This window comes from Chaetodon auriga, chromosome 13 (genome assembly GCF_051107435.1).
Source record: "Chaetodon auriga isolate fChaAug3 chromosome 13, fChaAug3.hap1, whole genome shotgun sequence".
NCBI lineage: Eukaryota > Metazoa > Chordata > Actinopteri > Chaetodontiformes > Chaetodontidae > Chaetodon > Chaetodon auriga.
The window spans coordinates 20,266,034-20,290,185 of record NC_135086.1 but is presented as its reverse complement, the minus strand read 5'-3'; the positions used below and the strand labels follow the sequence as shown (position 1 = coordinate 20,290,185).

General features: G+C 42.9%; 1 protein-coding gene across 1 annotated transcript; it reads right to left on the bottom strand.

The window, feature by feature from the left end:
* Positions 1 to 4,974: 4,974 nt before the first annotated feature.
* On the bottom strand, positions 4,975 to 15,958 carry cyp27a3 (cytochrome P450 family 27 subfamily A member 3). The gene is made up of 9 exons (XM_076747267.1): positions 15,446 to 15,958; positions 13,759 to 13,949; positions 11,301 to 11,500; positions 9,637 to 9,834; positions 9,104 to 9,267; positions 8,542 to 8,708; positions 7,804 to 7,885; positions 7,264 to 7,467; positions 4,975 to 6,399 (listed from the first exon to the last, which is right to left on the bottom strand). The coding sequence occupies exons 1-9, from the start codon at positions 15,875 to 15,877 to the stop codon at positions 6,241 to 6,243; spliced, it is 1,797 nt and encodes a 598-aa protein (XP_076603382.1). The 5' UTR covers positions 15,878 to 15,958; the 3' UTR covers positions 4,975 to 6,240.
* Positions 15,959 to 24,152: the final 8,194 nt, after the last annotated feature.

Below are 24,152 nucleotides of genomic sequence, written 5' to 3'. Positions count from 1 at the left end.
ATTCATGTTCATAGTTTTGGGCTTTGGCTAGAAATGCAAAGTGACGCCCTTTGAAATCTGCTTCGAATATCCAATTTGAACTTTTCACATATTCAAGTTTTTTTCTCTCTTTTTTTCCCTCTCAGAAATCGGAAACAATTCGGTGGAGATTGGAGATGATACCCTGACCATGCAACAGGTCTCCAGCGGGATTCAACCCGTGGTATTCGGTCTCTGGCAACCCCTGGCGGTGCTGTTTGAAGGGACAGGCCTGCAACACCAATGGAGGATGAACACAGGAGTGCTGAGAGAGAACCTAAGCCAGTTTACTAATTTATGACCTGCTTTCACAAATCAGTCCTGGAACGGACCTGCAACTGGTCCTTTCAAGAGCCAATATTCCATGATCTGGATTTCATCAAGGACTCACACAGAAAGGACAAAGAAAATTAATTTGTAATGCAGAGCTAAACGAACATCCACTGATATATATGAACGTTTTGTGAACTGTTTCTTACTGTGTAAAACATGTGTGATATTTTTATAAAGCATGGATCACCACTTCGCTGTAGCTGACACAAACCTATCTTTCAGTGACATTGCTGATAATGTGGAAAACACTTTAATTAGTGTAGACTCCATCCCTAATGACACATTTCAAAGAATAGTCTAAATTCATGTCTGTTTTTTCTTAATCTCAAACTTTTTTTTTTTTTTTACACAGTTACTTGGTATTATTACGAAGTGTATGATAGTTTCATTATGTCCTTACTCCAGTTACTGTAGCTCAGATGGTGTGTTAGGGCTCTTTGAGGCGCTTGTAATAAAAAGAAAGTAAAGACTGACATCCCAAAACTCCCTCAGGCCACCCTCAGGGTGTAACAGGCCATGTGTTACTCACGTTGTGGGGACATAAATCTGTTTACACAGTCACATTCTGGGGACTCATCTTCCTTATAGGCACAAAATGCAAGACCCCTTAATGTAAATCATTACATTTTAGGGTGAAGACTGGGGTTAGGGTTATGCAAGTAGTGCTTATGGTTAGGATAAGTGTCCAGGAAATGAATATAAGTCTATGCAATGGAAGCACGGCGTGCATGTGTGGATCTGTGTGTGTGTGTGTGTGTGTGTGTGTGTGTGTGTGTGTGTGTGTGTGTGTGTGTGAATGAGTGGGCCCCTGTTGCCCGTCTTCAGACAGAGAAGAGAGAGTATATGTTCCTTTTACATCAGGATGTATGGACACTCACATTATTGATGTTATTTTACTCATTCGATAAAAAGAATTAGAACAAGGTAGGTGTGAAGAGGAGTGAGGAAGTTTCATGCCTCTGACAGCGGACACCGCCTCTCTCTCTACAGAAGACTAAAGCAAGAGGAAACAAAAGTTTTCCTGACTTCACACCTCCTCTGCTCTTCTGTCTATTAACTTCAAAGCTCTTAAGCTTCGTCTCTGCAGGCCCTTTCATCCAGAGATCAACTAGCTTCATCCGCTCCGGGATCAGCTGACTCAAGCTGCAGCGAGCACGATGAAGACATCCAGCTAACCTGAAAGGAAGACACCTTCTTCAAGGAACGTGCTCCAGTCTGCGCCTTGCTTTCATTTCTAACTTGATCAAAGTTAGAAAAGTCAGACATGTGTCGACTTCTGTCAAAGCTGCCACTGCGACTCCTGTCCAGCTAAGTGGGTTGTTGTGAAGAGGTTAATCTCTCCGCTGCCTGTTGAGAGACAGCCAACTCAAGCTGAATTCGCCACGTGAGATCCAAGGTAGCCTGAAAATACCCGAGAGCTCCAGGAAGCTCCAGACGACAGAAAGAGACACCTCAGCTTGCCGAGCTGCTGGTAGGATCAAACACCTGAGAGAGGCAGCACTGTGTTTCCTCTGCTCCCTCCAGAGTGACATCCTCTCCTGGCCGTCTATCAGCAGATGAACATGTGACACTGGGTTCATGCTATAGATTAATAGGAACACTAAAGAAGGAAAAAGAGGATTTCTCATGTCTGATTACTTCAGATCATTTCTTTTGGCTTCCCAGTGTCATAATCCTCATTTTAACGTTGAGTCTTAAAGATCACGTCCCTTTGTTCTTTTGTCTTTCCACTAATTGATGCATTTGATGAAGATGTCACGCTTGATCTGGTCTGATGGTCCTCATTCACAAATTTGTTACACTTGCAACTTCAATCATTCAATCATTTATTCATTGATCACAACTCCCCATAACATGAATCACGTAGGCAAGGAGTGGTAGTGTTAAGTCTCCAGAAAATTAATGAAAGTCTACAGAATGTCTTCACAAGTGATGGAGACATGGCTGAATTTGTGCGTGCGTGGGTGTGTGGTGTTCAGTTAGTGGTAAATGTGTGTATTTGAGAGTGATAAGCCTTTCATTTTTAAAGAACCTGGTTATGTGAGTTTGTGCGTATGAAACATTACAGTCACTGTACTTGAATCAGGAACTGCGTAGCAACCTCAGGATTGAGACTAATTTGATTAAGTAATCAGTTTTTCCCTTTCAAAGGGTTGTACTACGAGGTAAATTTCATGCAAATGAAATTCTGTTCTTTAATAAGATACTATTTCTGATAGCCAGAAGCGAGTGTGAATCTGATTCTTCCTTTTAACACAGTGAAGTTCTTTGCTATTATATCTTAATATCCCTGAAGGTAAAACATGTTACATCATTCTAGTCGAGGAAAAAGTTTTTATGAGGTGGAATAGAAACATAAAGTGGGAAAGCGCCTCAGAATTGTTAATATAGTTACTTTGCAAAGCAGGCTTTGTGTTTTTTAAAGATGTCATGGCACATTTGTTTTCTCTATGTGTAAATACTTAAATATGCATTCAATTCCATTGTTTCTAAGGTGTAACACTGCATATATTTAAACTTTCTTGACACTTTATTGTCTCAGTTTATAGTTCGACAAAACAATCATGACTCAAAGTCCACTTACTAGCTTTCTCTGACACATTCAACAGCATTGGATGTCAGCTGCAGCTGTTTGTGAGGCGCAGACTAAACCTGCTGACAACACTTATCAACAGGGTTGTGGCCAGGATTTTAGGGACACTGAGGTCATCAGTCCAAGTCCTCAAGTGCCAACAAATGCACCTATCTAACGACAAGTCTCATATCTTCTGATTATATATTTCTTCCAACATTTTATCAACTTGGACCAAAGTCGAGAATGAACTCTGACAGCAGAAAGAACACATTACTTTTCTAAGTTTGTGACTCGCAATGGTGTCTATCCTTAGCTAGAGGTTTTCTTCCACTTCCCCTGACTCAGACATCAAGTTCCCTTCTGTGAAATTTTACTTTCCTGACAAAAACAGGATTGTCTCACTGTTGAAATATGACGAAACTTGCCATAAAAAACATTGTAAAATCACCACAGAAATGTGCCGGTCATGCAGTGTTTAAAGTTTAAAGTTAAAGCAAACCTCTTTTTCCCTACTGTGAGTTCCACCAATGAGGTGAAGTCAAGTCAAAGCCAATGGACTCATGCAGAAAATAAGCACTGGACGAGGATTTCTGTGCTCAGAGTGAGAGATATGGGATGTATGTGCTGCACTCATGGCACCTGGTCATTTTATGGCAACTATGGCATCTGTTCAGGGACACATTTACACTGTTTATAAATGTGCATTACTCCTTTCAACAGAATAAACCAATGATAACAGCCCCAATCAGTGAACTGGAAAATCGTGTAGTGCCATAACAGTCCACAAGACGACAGCTTTGATCTCCTGCTGTACAGACAACTGCTACTAACACAACACATGAGAAAATTTAAAGAGTGACAAGACTGATAGGTCCAACGCGGCAAAGACACAGTGTGTGTGTATGTCTGTATATTTGCATATACATACATACATAAACATTTGAACACACACTCACAGCCAAGATTAAAGGCAGCCTTCACAGAGGTGATCAAAGACACTTCAGCTGGTTTAATTCTCTTTAAGAGTTTCGTTAAACTTGCCTCCAGAGCGTGCTCACCTACCCTGGTGAAATTCTGTCCACTGGGTTTTCAAGGTTCACATTATGGTATGTGTGTCGCCCCCCAGAGCTCAAGCTCAAAATGCTTCAGCCGGCCCATACCCAAACACAGCCTGATGATGTGTACTCAGGTTTATGATGACGACACATTGTTCTTCTCATATTACTGCTTTTCAGAAAATGCAAAATGGCCCAACTCCACCATGACAGACTTTCATGGTCCAGGAGGTTTATTTGTAGAGCACACTGAGCAAGTACATCTAAGGCTGACCAAGTGCCACTTTAGGGAACACTCAGATTTTAGCTGGGGCCAAAGCCCCCGTGGCCCCTGTCCCTGGATCCACATATAGCCTGAATCCACCGGCATACCATCATGGTTGTTTTATCATGTTATTTTGCAGCACTGTCTCGTAGCACCTATTGTCCAGCTGGACCAGGAGGTTGTGTTAGGGCACTTAGACTTGTTGTTCTCTCCCATTTAGAACCTTGCTTGGAATGTATGAAAATCTCATATGTATGTCACTTTGGATAAACGCGTCTGCCAAATGACAAATTGTAATTGTAATACCTGGAAGTGAAGGATCATCCGGTTAGACCTCGTACTTTCAAAATAAAAACTAACGTAGTGACATTTTTTAACCACCAGATGGAGACAATGAACATGTTTTCGTTATAACAAGAAACCAAGCAAATCTATTTTTAGTTATGCAACTGTGTGTTGTTTGTGGGTTGTTTTCCTTTTCTTATGCATCTATGAATTTGTTTTATTCATATATATATAAACATGTAACTAACATACTGTACCATTTAATACTGACAAGAAATTAGCAAATATGGGTGCTGTCAGATGCAACAGTACAGTGCTACCAGCAATGTGTGAACACATTATTTAGTCAAATCCTGCTTACAATTAGGAATTTGGATGGACCCGGGACACACCACTTCTGTCTCACGCAGTCAGTGAGCAACACTAAGAACAATACAGGCATTGTGACAATTGTGATATTTCTGCCTTTATTACACAAAATCAGGAGAAAGAGAACAACATGGTAAAGATTCAATTTCAGTATGTAACTTGTACTGATGGACGGAGTCTTAGACCTCTGGAGAGAGCATGAAGTGCTTTAGAACCTTGATGTTTTGGGTCTTTTCAGAGACATTCCATGAAATATTGGGCCGTACATATTTTTAATTGTAATTCTAACTAAAACAAAATCCCAATTATAAACCTTGTTAAAACCTAAAAATCAATTTCTTTATGCACAAGAAACAATTACTGAAATAAGGCAGTAAACCTGCCAAAAGAATAAGAACATTGGTCTGCAGATTTTTAATGGATATAGTAAAGATATTAGTATTACTTGAAAAGAATCCAGTGTGGCTTGGTCAGTGCTTTTTTTTAAGGAGACCTATATTCAATCATTTTCTTATTTAAACAAATCCCATGAACAGAACATCACCAACAATGAAATGATCCCAGTAACGAGTGTAATCTGTGTATGCAAAGCTGATTTATTGTGTTCCTCTGTGCCACAGAGCTCCATTGTTGTCTAAAAACAAATCAAAACATGTCACTGAGCCACAATGTTGTACTGGGTGAAAAGCTCCTTCATTACAATGAACATATTTTGACTCAGTCCCACATACGGCATCCTGCTGCATGAGCCGATTTAGGAAATTACTTAACTGTTAAAGAAAACAAAACAAAATTCTTGCATCTGTTTTGAACGATTCATGTTTTCAGTTGGCTTTGAGTGCCACAACGGGGAAATCTGAAAGACAGACACACTGTTGGTTTTGGCCTTTTCATGTCATTTTTTGACAACAATAACACAAGATTTGTCCTGTAGAAGTTGCATGTATGCATTTTGGTGGAAAGGACAAACACACACACGAAGAGAACATTTAAACTCCAGACAGTAAAGATCCAGTCAGGCCTTCTGTCATCAGGTCTGGACTCAGGATACTTTCTGCTCTGAAGCAACAGCCCTAACAGCTGAAAAACCACATGGCATTTGTGGAAATGAAACTAAGTAAATCCCCAGATGAAAGTTTTCTTTGTAGCTCTTAAAGTTTTCATATTTACATTCTATACATACACCATTACACTCCTCACTATACAACCTTCAACATCTTTAATCCGCTTGCACTTTATGCCACAGTTTATGTGCATTCCAGCCAGTCCTCATGATGTGAATGCTCTATAAACAAGTGCTTGGTGACAGGGAGGCAACACAGCGTGAATACTAACACAGCTCACAGAGAAACTCCTGCCGCGGCTCTCGGTTCCTCCTGCCTGGCCTTTCTGTCCAGAAACTGCAGGTTGATTGGCTCAGCAGGACAAAGCAGCGTCCTGGTGATGGGCGTCACTGTGGTTCCGGCAGGATCCGGCCTCACCTCGAAGTGTTTTATCAACTTTAATGTAAAAAAAAAAGACAAGCAGAAATGCATGAAATGGTATTTTTGGCAGGCTTTTTAAGTATGTGAGGCTCAAGAGTCCAGACACAGTCCACATTCCTGTTAATGATTACCAACTGCTAAATTATGACTGTGGTTTTTAGCTGAGGGACTCAGTCCAAAGTCAGATGACTGATATGTGGTTTTCATCGGTTCCACTGTCAGAACTAACAAAAGAAGAGCAGCCAGACGTCTGTGCTGTGGTTGCACAGTTACTACAGGTCAGTGCTGCTCTGAATGCAGCTAAAAATTAACTGATGTCCAGGGAGCGAAAACAGGGGGAGGTGTTTAAACTGCACACATACAAAGCCGCAAAGTGTTGGTTTGAGTGCTAATCAGCAAACATATGCTGGTGCTTCAATCATAGAGAGCTTTGTTCATCTGACCACCGACGGAGGACTCAGTTATTGGAGATATTTTCCTCAAAGTATCAAAAAGTTCAAGACAGTAACTTGACTATTTTACTGAATTTTATGTGTTCATGTGTTGCTCACATACAGGTTTTCTTTACCTCTTGTTTCAGTTGTCTGTGCTCAGTATTGTTATATCAATAAACAAAATCACAGACTGAGGGTCCAACTGATGCTTCCAAGGTCAAAACTGATCTCTGGTTCTTTTCAGACTATTCATCTAGACTACATTGCTTAGCCTGCTGCTGCCACTGCTCAGCTCCATAAAAGCAGGAGAAAATGGATGGATGGATGCTCAACAAACCTCACAGACATTTCATTTCTTAATCTACAGAAAAGCAAAAATTCCCACCGGAAATGAATGATAACAGCAATGAGAGAGAAAGCAGACCTACAGTCAAGCTGTTCTTACCCTGGACAGGAGGAGATACATCTCCAGCTCAGCCACTCGCCTGCCCAGGCAGGCCCGGATTCCAAAACCGAAAGGCACCGAGCCAAACGGGTGCTGCTTGGACTTCTCTGCTCCTCGCAGCCAGCGCTGCGGCATGAAGGTGTGGGGGTCAGGGAATATATTCTCATCATAGGACACACTGTAGTGGCACAGGTGGAACAGCGTCTGTGAGAGATGACATTCCTGTTACAGTGGAACACTGGTTTTCATTCGGGACAGTAAAATGTTTTCATTAAAGTCCACAGAGAAAAAGAAAAATGCTATCTAAACATTTAATACTGTTTAGGTTGTCAGAGATCTTAACACCATCCACACATATAGTATGTAAAAAAAATTGTATGGGACTGGAACACAGTTAGTTAGTTGCATTTCAGGTTTTTGTGAATGGACACATGATTAAGACAGAAAAGAGCGAGTCCTCACTGAGGACAGTGAAAACAGAACATTTTCCTATTAACCAGTGAGCCTTTCAGGACGTGTCATGTCTGACATGTTTCTCACCTGTTTGGGAAATATATAACCTCCAACCACAATCTCACTGTCAACAGTGAGACGGGCGTTTCCTGGCACCACTGGATACAACCTGGTGACCACAGAACACAGTGAGGAATAAAAAAAAGACCCTGTTTGGCAAGAGCTACTGTTCTTCAAATCTAGATTGGACTCCTGCTCTGGCTTTTTTCTGTTTCCTGGAATTTCAACCAGAGGCAGTAGTAAATTGTGGCGAGTCAGGTAATTGTCAGTTCTTTGATTCTTTAATTCTTACAACATACTGTAATTAGGTTCTGCTTTAATCTGGGGTTTGTGCAAACTTGGTCAATAAATGTGAAACCTGTGTATGGTTAAGAGACCTTATTCTAAAAACAGCTCAGGACTGATTGCTTCAGCTTCGTATTGAGTTGGCAGAAACACTGTTATTGCTCTTCTCATCAAACTCTCAGCGAAAAAGCACATAGAAGTTTTCCAGAATGTTGAATAATACCTATAATACCTAATAAGTGGCAGCTAAATCTATATTTCATACTGTCATATAAGGTATAAAAAGTCTTGTTTATCAAAGGATAGATTTTTATTTGTCTAGTAATAAGATAGATGTCCCCATTTTAGACTTCGGGTGATGTTATGTTTTTTCTGCCTGAGCAAATATACTTTAAAAGACAAACAAACTAGCTCCTGGTCAGCGAAAGAACCAGCAGCTCCTGCAATCAGGTTAAAGTAAATATGAAGAATTCCTCTAACCGCAGTGTCTCTCTGATGATGGCCTTCAGATACGGCATGTGAACAATGTCATCACTGTTTGGCACCTTGTCTCCAGGACAAACACTTATCACTTCCTGGTATAACTTCTCTTGGATCTCCGGATCCTTCGCCAAGAGGTACAGAGACCATGAGACAGTATTGGAGGTCTGCAAAAGAGAGGGACACAATCATCTTCTGTTTTTTGACGTAATATATCAGTTTGTGCCCTCTCACTCAGCACTGATTTGGTCATCCTTAGGTCAAAAGATGGCTCGATTAGAACTGGGTTTATCTGACTGAAAAATGAACATTTGGTTGATTTCTACGTCGCATAAAACTACTGTTTCAACATTTCAGTGGCCATATTTCTAATGTGAAGCAGGTCTAATACTTAATACTGAAATGCAGCAGTTAAAATCTTAAAACACTTACAATAAGGCATTGTGTATTTATTGCTGACAAAAAAAACTTCAAGCCAATAACACAAATAATGTAAGAAAAGTTCACTTCTGCACAGTAAATGGCCTCTTCCACAGAGTGCACACGCTCTGTATCCACTCACTGTGTCGACTCCTGCCAGCAGGAGTTCAGTCATGCTGCCCAGGATCTCAGTGACCGTCATCTGATCAGTGAGCAGCAGGTGTGTGAGGTACGCTCCCTCCACGTCCTGCTTCAGGTGCACCTTCTCCTGGATCTCCTGCATCTTTTTCTGCACCAAGTCATCAGCTGTGAGACACAAGAGAAAATGGAGGAACTAACACTAACAGGAGACGGGCTTGACACTTTTGCCCACTAGATGGTGAAAGAAACACAACGTGAGAGATCTTGTTCAGACATTGATGTGGATGTGAGGTGGACTTTGTCCTTTGAGGGAGTCAACAGAGTCTAGGAACCTTGAAATTATTTGCTAGTGCAAACTGAAAAATGGTCATCTGTGACAACAATCAGTCATGGGCAGGGACAGAGAAAGGGCTGTTGAATGATCTACAACACGACTACTACATTACTACATATTCATTAACAGCCTTCTCTCTGCAACAAAATGGCGTAACAATGCTAAACTTTGACTCACTGGTTGAAATTGTTATTGCTCACCAACTTTGAAGAGATAATCCCAGGCTGCCACAAACTGTTTCCAGAAAGGCAGGTAGGGCCAGGTGGACTTGGGGAACAAGACGATGATTGGGGAGAGCCGGAACATTTCCCCCACGGAGAAGATGAACTTCTGGGTTTCCTCAGGCACCACCTCCTTCATGCAGCCCAGACGCTGCTCAAACAACACTGAACAGATACCTGCATTAAAGAAAAAGTTATTCTACACAGACGGTTTGGCTTCTGTAACTGTCCCAGGACAGAACATGTGATTTCAAAATAGCAAGCACTGGTCTGGGAGTTTCCATCTGCATCCAATCATTCAATCAAGGCTCACCTGCCATCACAGTATATAAGCCCTGCTCTCCACTCAGTTTTTATTAAATTGTCTGTGAATGCACGCAAGCAGCCTGCCTGCATTCCTGACTCTGTTTTCTGTACGTGCTCAGGCGCCTTCAGTCCCAGAACACCTGTCTAGCCTCCTCCTCTTCAAGATCAACCCAAAATCTGAAATCTCTTGACTGCCCTAACCTGTTTTTGACAAAAAGGAAGATTAAATGACATTGAACCTTTTCCCAGTCTCTGTCCTCTCTGCTTTAAGTGTGGAATTTGGGTCCTGCATTCAGTTAAACTTAAATACTCTTGTTTTTGCTCATTCTGTCTGTCTATCCATCCCTTCAGTCACCTCTCCCGTTCCCATGCATTTTCCTGCCGCCTTCCCTTCAGCAGGGCTGATGTAGGGGGAGGAGGTAGGTGGAGAAGGTCAGGTGGGCCCAGACCAAACCAGGATAAACCCGTCTAAGACCAAAAGGTTCACAAGAGTATGTTGATAAAATAGTGTCTAACACCAGTGCGTTACTATAAAAACAGAATAGTCAGGAAGCATTATCACATATCATATAATCATATAATGCACCTAAACCAACCTTTGGGATCATACGCCCTGCTGGGGTCAAACCTGCATTATCTAATCAGCTGTCAAGGCCAAAAGACTCACCAACTGTGTCAAAGTCAACACTCTGAGCACATACACTGACAGGTTGCTCTTCAAACAGCAGCCTAAATCTGCCCCTCCAACATAAAGAGGTCAGTGTGTCATTACGAAACACTCAGAGTGAGGCCGACCTGTGACGGACTCTCAAGGACAGCTGTTAGCTCTCCACTGACAAAGAGTCAGGGACACTCACAGCAGGGCTCATAGCATTTCCTTCTATCATCTACCATGGCTGTGTTTTAGAGATATCACATTCTATGATAAAACACATTTTTTAAAGCCAATTCAAAGACACAATCAGTCGATCAATCCATAAAAACAAAAGGTGATTATGTGGAGGCATAGCGGTGTTCAGGTTTTAATTTCAAAAATAATGTTACAAAAGAAGAATTCCTGACTATCAGTTGATTATCTTAACCTTGATAACCTTGATAATCGTGACGTACCTGTCATTCATGTGTTACACTTTGTGTCAGTGTTTCTGGAGCTGGACTTTTGATGAAGAAACAATACAAAAACTGCAGTTTCTTTCATTCTTTTAAGAATTTTTAAACCAGCAACTACTGATGTGTAGTATGTATTCTTCTTCTAGTTACTTCAATACTACTAATCAAGGTGTTTTCCAGGATCTGGAAAAAAAAAGAGTTTCCACAGGTTATTGTTCTCTGCTGACCTTCAAAAGCAAATTTGTAGAGTTCTCCAGCCAGGTCATTCACCATCACTCCCCCGCCGCTGGTTTCCCTCAGCCAGGCCACTCTTTCGATGAAGTCTGTCACCACCTCGTTAATGATGTTAGAGTACGAGGAGACGTGTTTGGGCTTCAACATCCGAGGATTCAGGATGCTGCGGATGCGCTGCCACTTGGGCCCCATTCTACAAACAACAATGAATCAGAAGAAATGGGCAGAATGAATCAGATAAAGTTGTTTAATACCTAAACTAATCAAACTGAATCAATACCTTTTACTGTTCTAAACTGAAAAGGGTTTAATAGTAGCTTAGAGCTCGAGTAAGGCAGGCTTGCATTAGACCATTTCACTGGAAACTTGAAATTATGCCACTTTCTAAGTAGAAATTTATTCCACTTAGACTTTTGGTTACATGCCTTTTTTCTTATTTTTCTGTAATGATGAGGCTGGTGATATTCTACATTTTATCATATCATCACCAAATGAAAGCAGACCAAAACCACCAATGAAGTGATCATAATTAAGTATTGTTTGTGTATCCAAAACCTGATACATCTTATTGCTCTGTGTCATCCATAGTTGTGCAAAAACACATCAGTGAGCCACATTGCCACATTGTTCATGATAATGAACACAGTGTGTGTGTTCATGATCATGAACACACACACTGTAGTTTATTTTAACTTTATCCCACATACCCCACCCTACTGCCTGACATATTCACAAAGTCTGTATTAAGCCACATGCCCCATCTCCTGTTTGAGTGATGTTTGCTTAAATCTAGAGCCGGGTGGTTGTTGAGAAGATGGCATGATATATGACTATGACAGACAGGACAGGGAAGGCAGAAAGTATGAGTACGTGTGGCAAGTGCTGCCACAACAAGTCTGACCAGTGAATACCAGCGAGGATGAGCAAAGGAAACTATGCTCATCATGCCTGGGTCTGCCCGCATTGAATGACACCTCTAGAACATAGTTCCCTTTCCACGCCTTAACATTTGTTATGAAGCTCTTGGCGATATCTCTACTCTTACACAAGGACAAGAATGAGCTGCAGGGGCCAGACTCAACCCTTTTCCCTCCTACACAGTGCTTTGTTTATTAACCCTTTCACCTACGCAATACATCCAGTGCAAAGCACTCAGCAACGTTTCTCCTCTTTTAAATTTGGTTATTTATCATATTCTACAAAGCTTTTTCAAGGTTGCAGCAGCCAAATTAAGCGGGCAACTTCCAAAGGTACAACGTTAATTACCAAATACTGTGTGACAGGTCAGATCATTATGGTTTACATATTACAACCTGCACAGCATAAAACACCCTCTTTCCTTAGAGACACTCAATACAAAAAGTTTGTGGTAATTTAATTAAACACAAATTTAGTCAAGAATATGCACCATGTGGACAAATTATACAGTAAAATAAAACTAGATTTAGCTGAGGACCTGTCCTTAAGACAGTTTTATGGATCCATAGGGATATGGAGCTCTGGGGGTTCTGAAATCAGAAGCACATCTGGAAGTGTTCCTCCTCTGGCCTGAGAGGTGTGTTCAGGCTCAAATCCATACAACTTACTAATAGCATTATAAACTACTACTGTGACTTTAAAAATCCACTATCAATTTGACTTAAAGGTGGGGTTAGTCATTGTAATCCAGTACACTTTTTGTCAAATTCAGTGAATATCTACTTGTGGTCTGCTAGCTGTCTGCTCTGTGTGTGCGCTGAAAAAAAAAAAATCTGGTGTTTGTGCACAGGCTCTGTAAATGGGTAACAAACAAAGCGGCTCAGACTGAGCCACAAAACACCATTCCAGCCAACAGGTGGTGTTCATGCTCGTACACAGGACAAAGGAAGGTGAGATGGGGTCAGATAACATTACAATTACATGTGTATTCACATTGTGAAGAAAAAATGAAAAAGAAGTGTTACGATCAGGCAAAGGCAAGGAGCTACGCTAACATCGCTGAGGCTTTCCAGCTGTGGATAGAGCTCAGAGAGGTGAAAGTCATGAAGGCAGAGGTTGCTCTGTTTCTGCTTGATAGCTGGGTAACATCAGTGTTGCTATGTACTTATGTAATGTGATTTGTGTGCATTGCCCAAAGACATTCAGCTTTCTTCTTAGTTTGCCAAGAAATGCTGTTGTTATGATGAAAACTGTGAGTATCGCTGTGTGAAGAGACAGGCTTAAAGAGGCTGTTTCACCACCAAGCTTATTACTTTTGTGTTGCATTGTGGGAGAACAGGGTCTATCAACAGCATACTCAAAAATCAAGCCTTATTTGGCATGCATGCTGTTTTGAGTAAACAACTTTTCCAGTGCGAAAACACTACATCCTCAAAGCCTGCTAGGAATTAGAATGCAATGTGGATTTGTGACAAAGAAGTGTCCCCAAGTGTCTATACTGTAAAGCTGGAGGATCTATGGTGTGTCACTTACTCTGTCAGGGGGCCTTGGGCCTGGTTTCTGAGCTCTCTGTAGGTCCTCCAGTGGGGCATGTCTGTCCGGACCGGGTGTCTCCCCTCCTGCCTCAGCACCTGCTCTATCAGGTCAGCATTGGCCACGTTCACCACGACCAGAGGGCCATACTTTGTCTTCCACAGAGGGCCGTAGACTTTGCTCTGCTCAATCTTTGAGCAAACGGATCGAGTTAATGACTTATTTATTGGATTAACACAATTAATTGCCTGCTACAATCAGCAAATGATAAACAATTCAGATGTTTAGCTGTGACACTGATATGTGTAATATGTTCATTCACATGTGGCTGTAAGCTTAAAGGGTCAGTTCACCCAAAATCATAGAAAAAACATTTCTTACCTTCTTCAAGCATATCTGCAATAATGGCCCTCTTCATTGCTGAAACTTTGCTCTACGTCTGCTTCAATAACGTGTAAATATAATTCCACAAACTGATGGTGCAGAGTGCATTTTTCAGGTTTTGCTTGTGTAGAAACACACATTTAGTCTGTCTGGTTTGCTTATTTCAACATGATTATTTAAGCACAAGCCAAAAATGATGGAATAGAACTGACTAAAAGTTTGAAATGACGGCAATTAGTTTGTTCAAATCTGTCACATCTCCTCTCCAGGGCAAAAAGAGTACCCATGTCTTATTCTTTTAGTAAATAGGAGAAGATATGATAAAGAATTCCCATGAGTTTAGATACTTATTTTTCTATAAATTTGGCAAAATTATTGGGTTAGTTCATTCAGCAGTTCCATTTTTTTCTAATGGAAAGGTAAGTTTGCTGGAGTTGCAGTTTGTTTGTATATAGGTAAGAGATAGACTCGCCTATACTGTGACAGAGTCAAAGGATACACAGCAGGATATAAAAAGCTTCTGGTTTCTGTTGCATCAGCACGTTCTGCAATGTGATCCATGGGTGATCAGAAACGTTTGGCAGTCATGCATGTCCTTATTGCCGGTGAAGTAACCACTTCTGTTTTACAGCTTAATTCAACTACCATTAACTTCAAGCGTCTGGCACTGAAAACTCAGCCGCAGCTGACTCTGAGATTTCTGCCTCCACTCCAAAACAATGGAGCTGAATGGAATGAACAGACAGAATATTCAACATCCCCTTGTGCAGAAACAGTGTCCTGCCTACGCATGCTGTGACTGGTCTTCGTGGGACCCTTTCTGCTGAAGAAACTGTCCCTATGAAAGCTGTCCACAGTGAGCTCTGTGGATGATCAGGGACAACAGGGACACTTTCTGGAGAGTTGAACCTTGAAATGGATTCTTTTCAGTGCTGCCAGCAGTGCCGCTCATATTCAATTCACCTCCACCATAGAGGGGTCAAGAAACAAATCTCAGATGCAAAACCAAAATGCACATAAACCCAATACTGTCTGCGTGGCTAGATAGTCCATGAGGTAAGTGAGAAAAGGCGTTTCGTTTTGTTTTTTAATTTGGGAAACTGAGCATTTCCTACACGCATACAGTTATTTAACCCGTCTTCCAGCTAAAGTCGATGCAGAAATCGGGGTGAATAACCGCTCAGTGAATACTGGGTGCACTGTAGGGCAAATGAAAGAGGATCAGCGGCACAATGCGTGTCTGTACGCTCAGTCCCCCCGAACACAGAGGCACCCACTCCCCGCGCCTGCCAGGCCAACTTACTTGCAACTGTTGCGTCGTCTTGAAATACCCCTTCACAAAGAGCCAGTTTAAGGAGGCCATGAAACCTGGTCCGCCTAAATCGTCCATAGTCTTCAGTCTGACGTTGTTGTCCTCCACTGTGTTGGTCGTGGAAGAGATGGAGGATGCGTCGCGGCGGCGGAAGTCCTCATAATTCACTGTAACCCTCTGAAGCCCCTGATGCTGCGGACGGATCACTCGCGGTCCGATGTTTATCAGAGACTTCCTGAGCATTTTAACCGCGTAGACCGTCTGTTTTCCGCAGAGTGTGAGATCCAAAGACGTGTGATAGTCCCGGTGTGTGTCTCTGTGACGTGGAGGCTGATAAGAGTGGCTCCTTGCGTGCAGTGACACAGCGCAGCGGAGCACTGACAGCTCCAAGCCTCCGAGCCGACTGTGGACTTTAACTGTCATAAACTCCAGTCTGAAAGAGAGCTGTGCGTAATGTGGTCACTAATAAAGAATAAGCACAGCTCAAACGAAAGAATGGAATGACACAAATCAGTAAGTAACTGAGAAAGTTTACTGTTCTATAACACACACACACACACACACACACACACACACACACACACACACACACACACACACGTATATTCTTAGACTGGCTCTTTGTAAAGGGATATATATCTTGGGTGAAGTGAATGTCAGAGACTGATATCTTAAATGTGTTTCTCCCTTGTCTTCTTGAGTGTCACTTCAAGGCGTACTCAACAAACTGTAAATGGAAAAGGCCAAAGTAAATAAACTTAAGTGTTGTCATGCATTGTAAAAATAAAGAAATATTTACATTGTGTCTTAACAGACTGTTGAGGGACAGTGGCAGACAAATCTGTGATAAACACTGTAAATTCCTACCGACACTGATTTAAGACAGCCTTTTTGGAATGTGACAACTCACACCTGACCACGAAATGAAACATTAAACGTTTAGTGAACTTTCAGACAGAATCAGTAAAAGCTGACTGAAATTTAATCCAAGCGGCATAATGTCCTTATAATTATTACCACTGAAGTTGGTAGGGAAATTATTGATTGTGTTTTGGTATATGCAGATGTGTGAATGAAGTGTGTATGTGCATATACTGTTTATGGAACTGTGTATGTGTTCCGTGTGTTTTTAGCATTTCAGAAAATGTTTTTATCGTGATTTTGATGTAGAGTATCAAGTAGTAGTAGTAGAGATAAAAGAGATCCAAATATACACGTAAACAACATTGATTTGATGTCACATGACAGAATTACTACATACAGTAACTTCCTGTGGCGTTATGTTATTATGTTATGTTATATATTCTTCTGACACCATGCTATTAATTCAATTATACTCAGTTTTTATGAAATTATAATCATCATGATTTGCATACATATTTACATATTTTCTGTTCTGTCTGTTCTTATCTTCCTCCCTGGTTGGTGTTTGTGTTGCTTGAACGCTTCATTTCCCTCCTCAGATCAGTAAAGGCTTATCGTCTATCAGGTATTACATATCCAAGTGGCACGTTGAGTCACACTCTTGCTGCCACAAGAGGGGGACTCTACTCCACTTCTTCCTTCAGATATCTGTCACAAGTAAGTCCAGTTCACTAAACGTTGTGTGCATTTTACGTTCTGAGCCATAGAGTTCAATTTGGAGAAAAATATGCCGGATTGCTTTGTGACACAAAACTGGAAGAGGAAACTCTTCCTCCAGAGCAAATGGAGCTAAAGCTTTCAGAGTTTGTGGTGATGGGAGATGATGGAAGAAGTGAAGAATGCCGGAGAGATCAGCTGAAACAATATGAATCCTTTTTGTGCCTGGCTGTGTAAATATACAGTGGGGGCCGGGCCATGGGTTTGGCATTCAGCTCATCAAATTGTAAACATGGAAGCTGCTCTGGAAATTTTTGGAAACATTCCTCCTTAACGACTTCCCAGAATTGTCTTCTCAAAAACGTCAGACACTAAAGACAGCCTCCATTCTGCATCCACAGAGCCAGATTTGGAGAAAAATCTGCTGTTTTTACAGAGCTATCCCTTCAAATCAAACCTCCAGAGCTAAAATGTTTGGAGATTGAAGATGGAGAAATCACTTTCAACATCTTTGTCCTCTTTGTAACAAAGAGAAAAAAGAAAACTTTGCAAAAGGAAAGCAGTATGTACATGACTGGATGAACTGGCACTTGGAGTCCCTGGGTTGTATAACGGGCTCATCAAACTGTGTGTGTGTATATATATATCTTCTAATTGCACTACATAAATCTCTTCTATCTCTTCTATTCTTGTAAGGAGCACCTATAACGAAAATAATTTCCACTCGGGGATCAATAAAGTATTTGTGATTCTGATTATGATTCTGATTATCAAGACTCTAACTTGCTCTAAAGTGGACAACATTCAAGTACAATAAGTAAAACAGCACCCCCAGCTGGAAAAACACTGGCTTAAATATACAGGGGAGGGAAGACTAACGAGGAACAGGTAAAAGCGATCACACAGCAGGTGGGAACATACAGTATATGGATGCATTTCAAAACAGATATTTCGCCCCTCGGCAACCAGTGGAGTTACTGAATAAACATACTGACTCACATGTCACTTTGGACGGCTTTCAACTTCTGATAGCAGTAAGCAGTAACAAAGGAGAGCTGTAAGAGGAACATGGGGCATGTGAGGAGAACAGTTCTTCCTGTCGTCCTATTCAGGGTTGGAGACAGATACATTCTCTCTCTGTTAAGATTAGTAAATCAATATATTTTTAGCAGGACCCAAGAGGCAGATAAGCAGCAAGAGAACCAAGGGAGCTGTTTAAACAAACGGTTTATTAACAATAATGAAACCAAAACAAATGCAAAACCCTGAATAACCAGTGAACACAAAATCAGCCCAAGAAAACAAAAACATTCACTACACCGTGGCGAGTGGGTAGGAGGGAAAAAACGCACGACTATAATGAAACCAAACAGAGGACTCAGTACAAAGACAAACAAAGCAAGAACAAGATCCGCACAAAGGCGACTAAGACACCGAGATAAGTACTAGGAAGCTACAGTCACAAGATCAAATGGCTGGAAAGTCTCGGCTAGATGCTCTGACAATCTGGCAGCGTGCCGACACCGGCACACTGCCTAAATCATGAGACAATCTGTCACAAACCAGAGAGAATCCACACGCAGAATCACCAGGCAGAGACAGATATAAGGCGAAAACAGCAACTTTACTGGGTCCTTTAAGCAGAGCAAAATACAGTCCGTAGCTAGGGTCGATACCAGAAAGCAGGTTGATCAGGCAGAGGTACAGAGACAGCAGGCAAAAACACAAATCAGGTAACAGGCACAGGTCAAAAATCCAAAAAGGCAGAACAAGAGAACATGTGGGATACAAGGCAGGCATAAGCACTAACAACGGTCTGGCAGAGAACAAAGGGACACTGACTGGTATAAATACTGAGGGGCAAATGAGCAGATGAGAAACAGGTGTGTGGCGGCAGAGCAGGCTGGTCACAGATTGGCTGACAGTCAATGCAGGGGGGAGTGCAGTAGGGTGTGGGCAGAGCTGTGGCGGTAAAAGCTGGCAGGGCTGAGTGGAGGACGAGCAGAGGGGTGTGAGCAGGAGGGTGGGGCTAAGAAGCTCCACCAGAGTGCAATCAGTGGAGATCAGCCTCAGGTGTGCCATCAGCTTGTCGCACCGCCCGGCCACACCTCCACTGCAGACACGGAGAGAATGGTTAACAAAACATAAACAACCGACATGGAAAGGAATAAAAACCAAACTCAACATAACACAGACTCTAACACCCTCTTCCGTTTGACAAAAGTTTGCAGCAAGTTACAGCTTCGTGTTGAAGATACCAATGTTCAGGTAAAGTATAACCATGAGATAACTGTTTGACAACTGTGTTCTCGTTTGTACTGGTTGACATTAATTCACGGTATGGTAAAGAAAGCCTGTTGTTACATAAGTACGGTACCTGGAGCTCTTTCACCAGAGAAGAGCTCATGAACATCTACAACACCAGAGGATTTCTTTACAAATTTTCTGCTCCCAACATTGGAAATTCTGGACATCCTGGTCAAAGGTGCGCTCACCTTTGCTCACGCAGCGAAATGCCGGAGGAGTATGGAGTTATATTTGTGCCACAATCCTGAGCGAGCAATTGTAGATTTTGAGCACAGAAAAATATTTTGTGAACACAGAAAAATATTTTGTGCAAGGACACAAATCAACTTTTAAGGACAAATTAAATGTGTGCCCTCTCACAAACTCGTTCTTTGTGCGCGAGCAGTCCGCAGCGTACTCGCTCAAGATGTGTCTCTCTCTCCCTCTCGACCTGCCCTCACTGTGCGCTCAACTTCCCCTATGCGCTCGCTCAAGTTGTACACGGGTGTTTCAAATGTGCCACAATTATCAACCAATCAGAAAACTCGGGGGTGGGTGGGTTGAACACAACACATTTTTCTTTGCTCAAAATATTTTTCTGTGCTCACAACACATTTTTTTGTGCTCACAAAATATTTTTCTGTGCTCAAAATCTACAATTGCCCGCTCAGGATTGTGGCACAAATATAACTCCATAGTCATGGTCCACCTGATTCCTGCGTACAGGCAGAAACTAAAGCTCTGCAAACCTGTAGTGAGGACATCAAGGAAGTGGACCAGTGAGGCTGTGGATGATCGCCAGGCGTGTTTGGACTCTACTAACTGGGATGTGTTCAGGACTGCTGCCAACAGTCTGGATGAGTACACAGAGGCTGTGACGTTCTACATCAGCTTCTGTGAGGACTGCTGTGTTCCATCACCCCCAGGGTGAGTTACGACAGTGACAAACCCTGGTTCACAGCCAAACTCAGACAGCTAAGGTTGGCAAAGGAAGAGGCCTTCAGGAGTGGAGACTACGACAGATTCAAAGAGGCAAAGTACAAGTTTAGCAAGGCGGTGAAAGAGGCTAAACGAATGTACTCTGAGAAGTTCCAACACAAGTTCTCAGCTAACACGAACTGCAAGCCTAAAGCCCCCCACTCCATCAACGGCTGACGCCTAGCTAACAACCTGAACGAGTTCTACTGCCGCTTGGAAAGACAAAGGGACAGTCCAGCAACCATCCCGCAGGACACCTCCCAACAGCTCCAGCCACCTCCACCAATGCCCACCTTAAAGGTCCACCCCTCCCCCTCCCCACCCACCTCAGTGGCAGCTCTTTCCATCCATGAGAGATCCAAAATCGAAATGTTATGAATGTAACTTCTGTTCCCTGAAGGAGAGAAACGAGGTACAACACATATTGTATGGGATATCACGCCCCTGTGTGGCCTGACTGAAGACACCTCTATTCACGCCTTTACGGCAGATGACCTGTGGTGACGTATGTGAGGCCCCGCCTGCACATATATACGTGCACCACCACAGTCATCCTTCAGTTCGATAACCACTCTTCACCGAGCCCAGCTGCACAGCGGGGCAACATAGTGTTGTACCTCGTTCCTCTCCTTCAGGGAACAGAAGTTACATTCATAACATTTTGTTCCCTTTCCGTCGATTCACTCGGTACAACACTTATTGTATGGGACATGTATACACACCCCGCAGAGCAGCCACCGAACCAGAGCCAAACCTCCAATACTCTAGTGCGTCGTAGACCCAGCAGAAAGGACAGAGTGAGCCACTGAAGGGGCTGTCACGTCCAGACGATAAAACCGAGCAAAAGTGTGCGGTGATGACCAACTGGCTGCAGCGCAGATATCACTCATAGAAACCCCTTTAAACAAGGCCCATGAGGCCGCCATGCCCCTGGTTGAATGTGCCCTCACACCTTGGGGCAACGGAAGACCCCTGCTGCTGTATGCTTGGGAGATAGCCTCCACAATCCAGTGGGAAAGCCGCTGTTTAGACAGTGCCTTGCCCTTAGCCGGATTAGCAAAACAGACAAACCATTAGCAGACTGATCATCTCTGCGTACCACAACTTCGCCGGCCAGCGAGGGGCCACCATGACCAGCGAGAACCCCTGCCGGCGCACCCTCTCCAGAACAGACAAAATCATTTCCACTGGGGGAAATGCATACAGCAGCATGTTGGGCCATGTGTGTGCTAGTGCATCTGTTCCCAGGGGAGCACTGCAGTCTGTTATGGAGAAGAACAGGGGACAGTGGGTATTTGCTCTGGAGGCAAAAAGATCCACTTCTGCCCTGCCGAACCGATCACAGATCTGAGACACCAGCAGTGGGTGCAATCTCCACTCCCTCACCAGAGGACCTCCCCTGGAAAGAATGTCCAGCCCCAGGTTCAAGAGCCCTGGAACATGTGTGGCCCTGAGGGACAGAAAATGAGTACTGCACCAGAGCAACAGAGAGTGAGACAGTTTTAACAGGGGCAGGGAGCGTGTCCCCCCCTGCTTGTTTATGTAGGAAACCACCGTTGTGTTGTCTGTCCTGATCAGGATATGATGGCCTGTCAGAATGGGACAAAAATGCTTCAGAGCTAAAAGGGTCGCTAATAGCTCCAGGCGGCTGATGTGGAGCCTGCATTGTGCTGGCGTCCAAACCCATCTCACTGCTACGCCCTTACACAGTGCCCCCCACCCCCTCAGGGATGCGTCTGTGCACACCACCTTGCGGAAAAACACCTTCCCTATAGGAGACCCTTGTTGCAGTAAACCGGGTTCTCTCCACGTGAGAAGAGCCGACATGCAAGACGGAGTTATCCTCAGCCTCCTCTGGAGGTGACGTGGCGCGCACAGCCGGTGAGATAGAGTCCACCGTTGAAACGCTCGCATCTTTAACAGCCGGAGCCGCACTACAGCGATCATAGATGCCATCATGCCTGTCAGCTGTAAAATCATCCGGAAACGCAGTTTGCCTCCCAACTGAAATTGAGTGAGGCAGCGGTAAAATGCAGCCGCCCTATGCTCTGACAGACGCGCTCGGCTCGAACCGGAGCATATTTCCAAACCGAGGAAAGAAAATCGTTGGCTTGGTGTCAGTGAACTTTTCTGCAGATTCACTGAAAACCCAACGTTTGGATGTGCAACAGTATCAGTGGCAGCTGAGCCGCTGCTCGTTCTCTGGAGCTCGCAATAAGAGCCCAATCGTCCAGATAGGTTAATACGCGAACGCCTCGACACATTTGGTGAATGTTTGGGGGGCGAGTGACTATGGCAAGCCGTTCCTGCCAGAAATACGCCACATTCAGTCACGTTTCAACTTCATTACGGCGTAAAAAACGCTGTTTTTTCAGATTTTACGCCGTTTTTTACGCCGTAATGCGCAAAAAGAACGCCGCTTTTTACGCCGTAATGAAGTCCCCCAAGAACGCGTGTAAAAAACGCCGTTTTGCTCATCTGATTCTGGACTTTGAAACAGAGACCTTTTAGCTTACAGGTGCGAGTGGCATTAATTACTCGAATCCTTTGTATTGTATGTATTTGTTTGAATGTAAACCCACTGACTTTGCAGCCCTGTGTTAGTAAACATGGTGGCAGAAGCCTGTGTGTACTTGTACTTCCTCTCATTTCTGTCGTTGTTTAAACTCCCCTTCCATGCATTGTTAGGATATATAGACATATATTTTGGCTGCATATACATATACATACAAATGTGTGTGTGTGTGTGTGTGTGCGTGTGTGTGTCTCCAGAGCTCTAACCACTGTACCACTTCTTCACTTCATTGGCCAGGGAGTAAACCAGTGAAAATCAACAAAATCAACAACATAGAAGCATTGACCAAGAAAAATAAATAAACGATGCATGGAAGATGAATTTAAAATAACGACGAAGTTATTTTATGGAATATGTTCCTGCCTATCACCCAAAATATTAACCTACGAGAAACTACAAGGTAAGTCAGGACAAACTATGCCACAAAGGAGATCTGTGCTGAACTGATTTGGTCTGCTTGTCTTGATCAGCGATTGTGCGCAGACGCTTCAAGTTCAGTGGCTGAGAGAAAAGAAGGGTGGAGATTATTATCATACTAGGAAAACGCCGTTTTTTACGCGCGTTGTGGTGCGCACAATCGCGCGTATTTTACGCGCGTTTTGATGCGCAAAACGGCGTTTTTTACGCGCGTTCTTGGAGGACTTCATTACGGCGTAAAAAGCGGCGTTCTTTTTGCGTATTACGGCGTAAAAAACGCCGTAATGAAGTTGAAACGTGACTGAATGTGGCGTATTTCTGGCAGGAACGGCTTGCCATACAACGCGCGTAAAAAACGGCGTTTTCCTAGTATGATAATAATCTCCACCCTTCTTTTCTCTCAGCCACTGAACTTGAAGTGTCTGCGCCCAATCGCTGATCAAGACAAGCAGACCAAATCAGTTCAGCACAGATCTCCTTTGTGGCAAAGTTTGTCCTAACTTACCTTGTAGTTTCTCGTAGGTTAATATTTTGGGTGATTGGCTGGAACATATCCCATAAATTAACTTCCTCGTTATTTTAAATTCCTCTTCTATGCATCGTTTATTTATTTATTTATTTTGGTCAATGCTTCTTTTTCATTGTTGATTTTCACTCGTTTACTCCCAGGCCAATGAAGTGAAGAAGTGGTACAGTGGTTAGAGCTCTGGACTTTGAAACAGAGACCTTTTAGCTTGCAGGTGCGAACCCTTTGCGTTTTGTTTTTTTTACTCTGTCGTACACCACGTTGCTATATTGTGATGTATTTGTTTGGATATAAACCCACTGACTTTGCAGCCCTGTGTTAGTAAACAAGATGGC

Coding starts and splice junctions, on each gene's coding strand:
- cyp27a3 (XM_076747267.1), bottom strand. CDS start 15,877: ATGACAGTTAAAGTCCACAGTCGGCTCGGAGGCTTGGAGCTGTCAGTG. Junction 11,501..13,758: donor GCCCAAGGCCCCCTGACAGA/GTAAGTGACACA, acceptor TGTTGTTTGTAG/AATGGGGCCCAAGTGGCAGC. Junction 6,400..7,263: donor TGTATCTCCTCCTGTCCAGG/GTAAGAACAGCT, acceptor TTTACATTAAAG/TTGATAAAACACTTCGAGGT.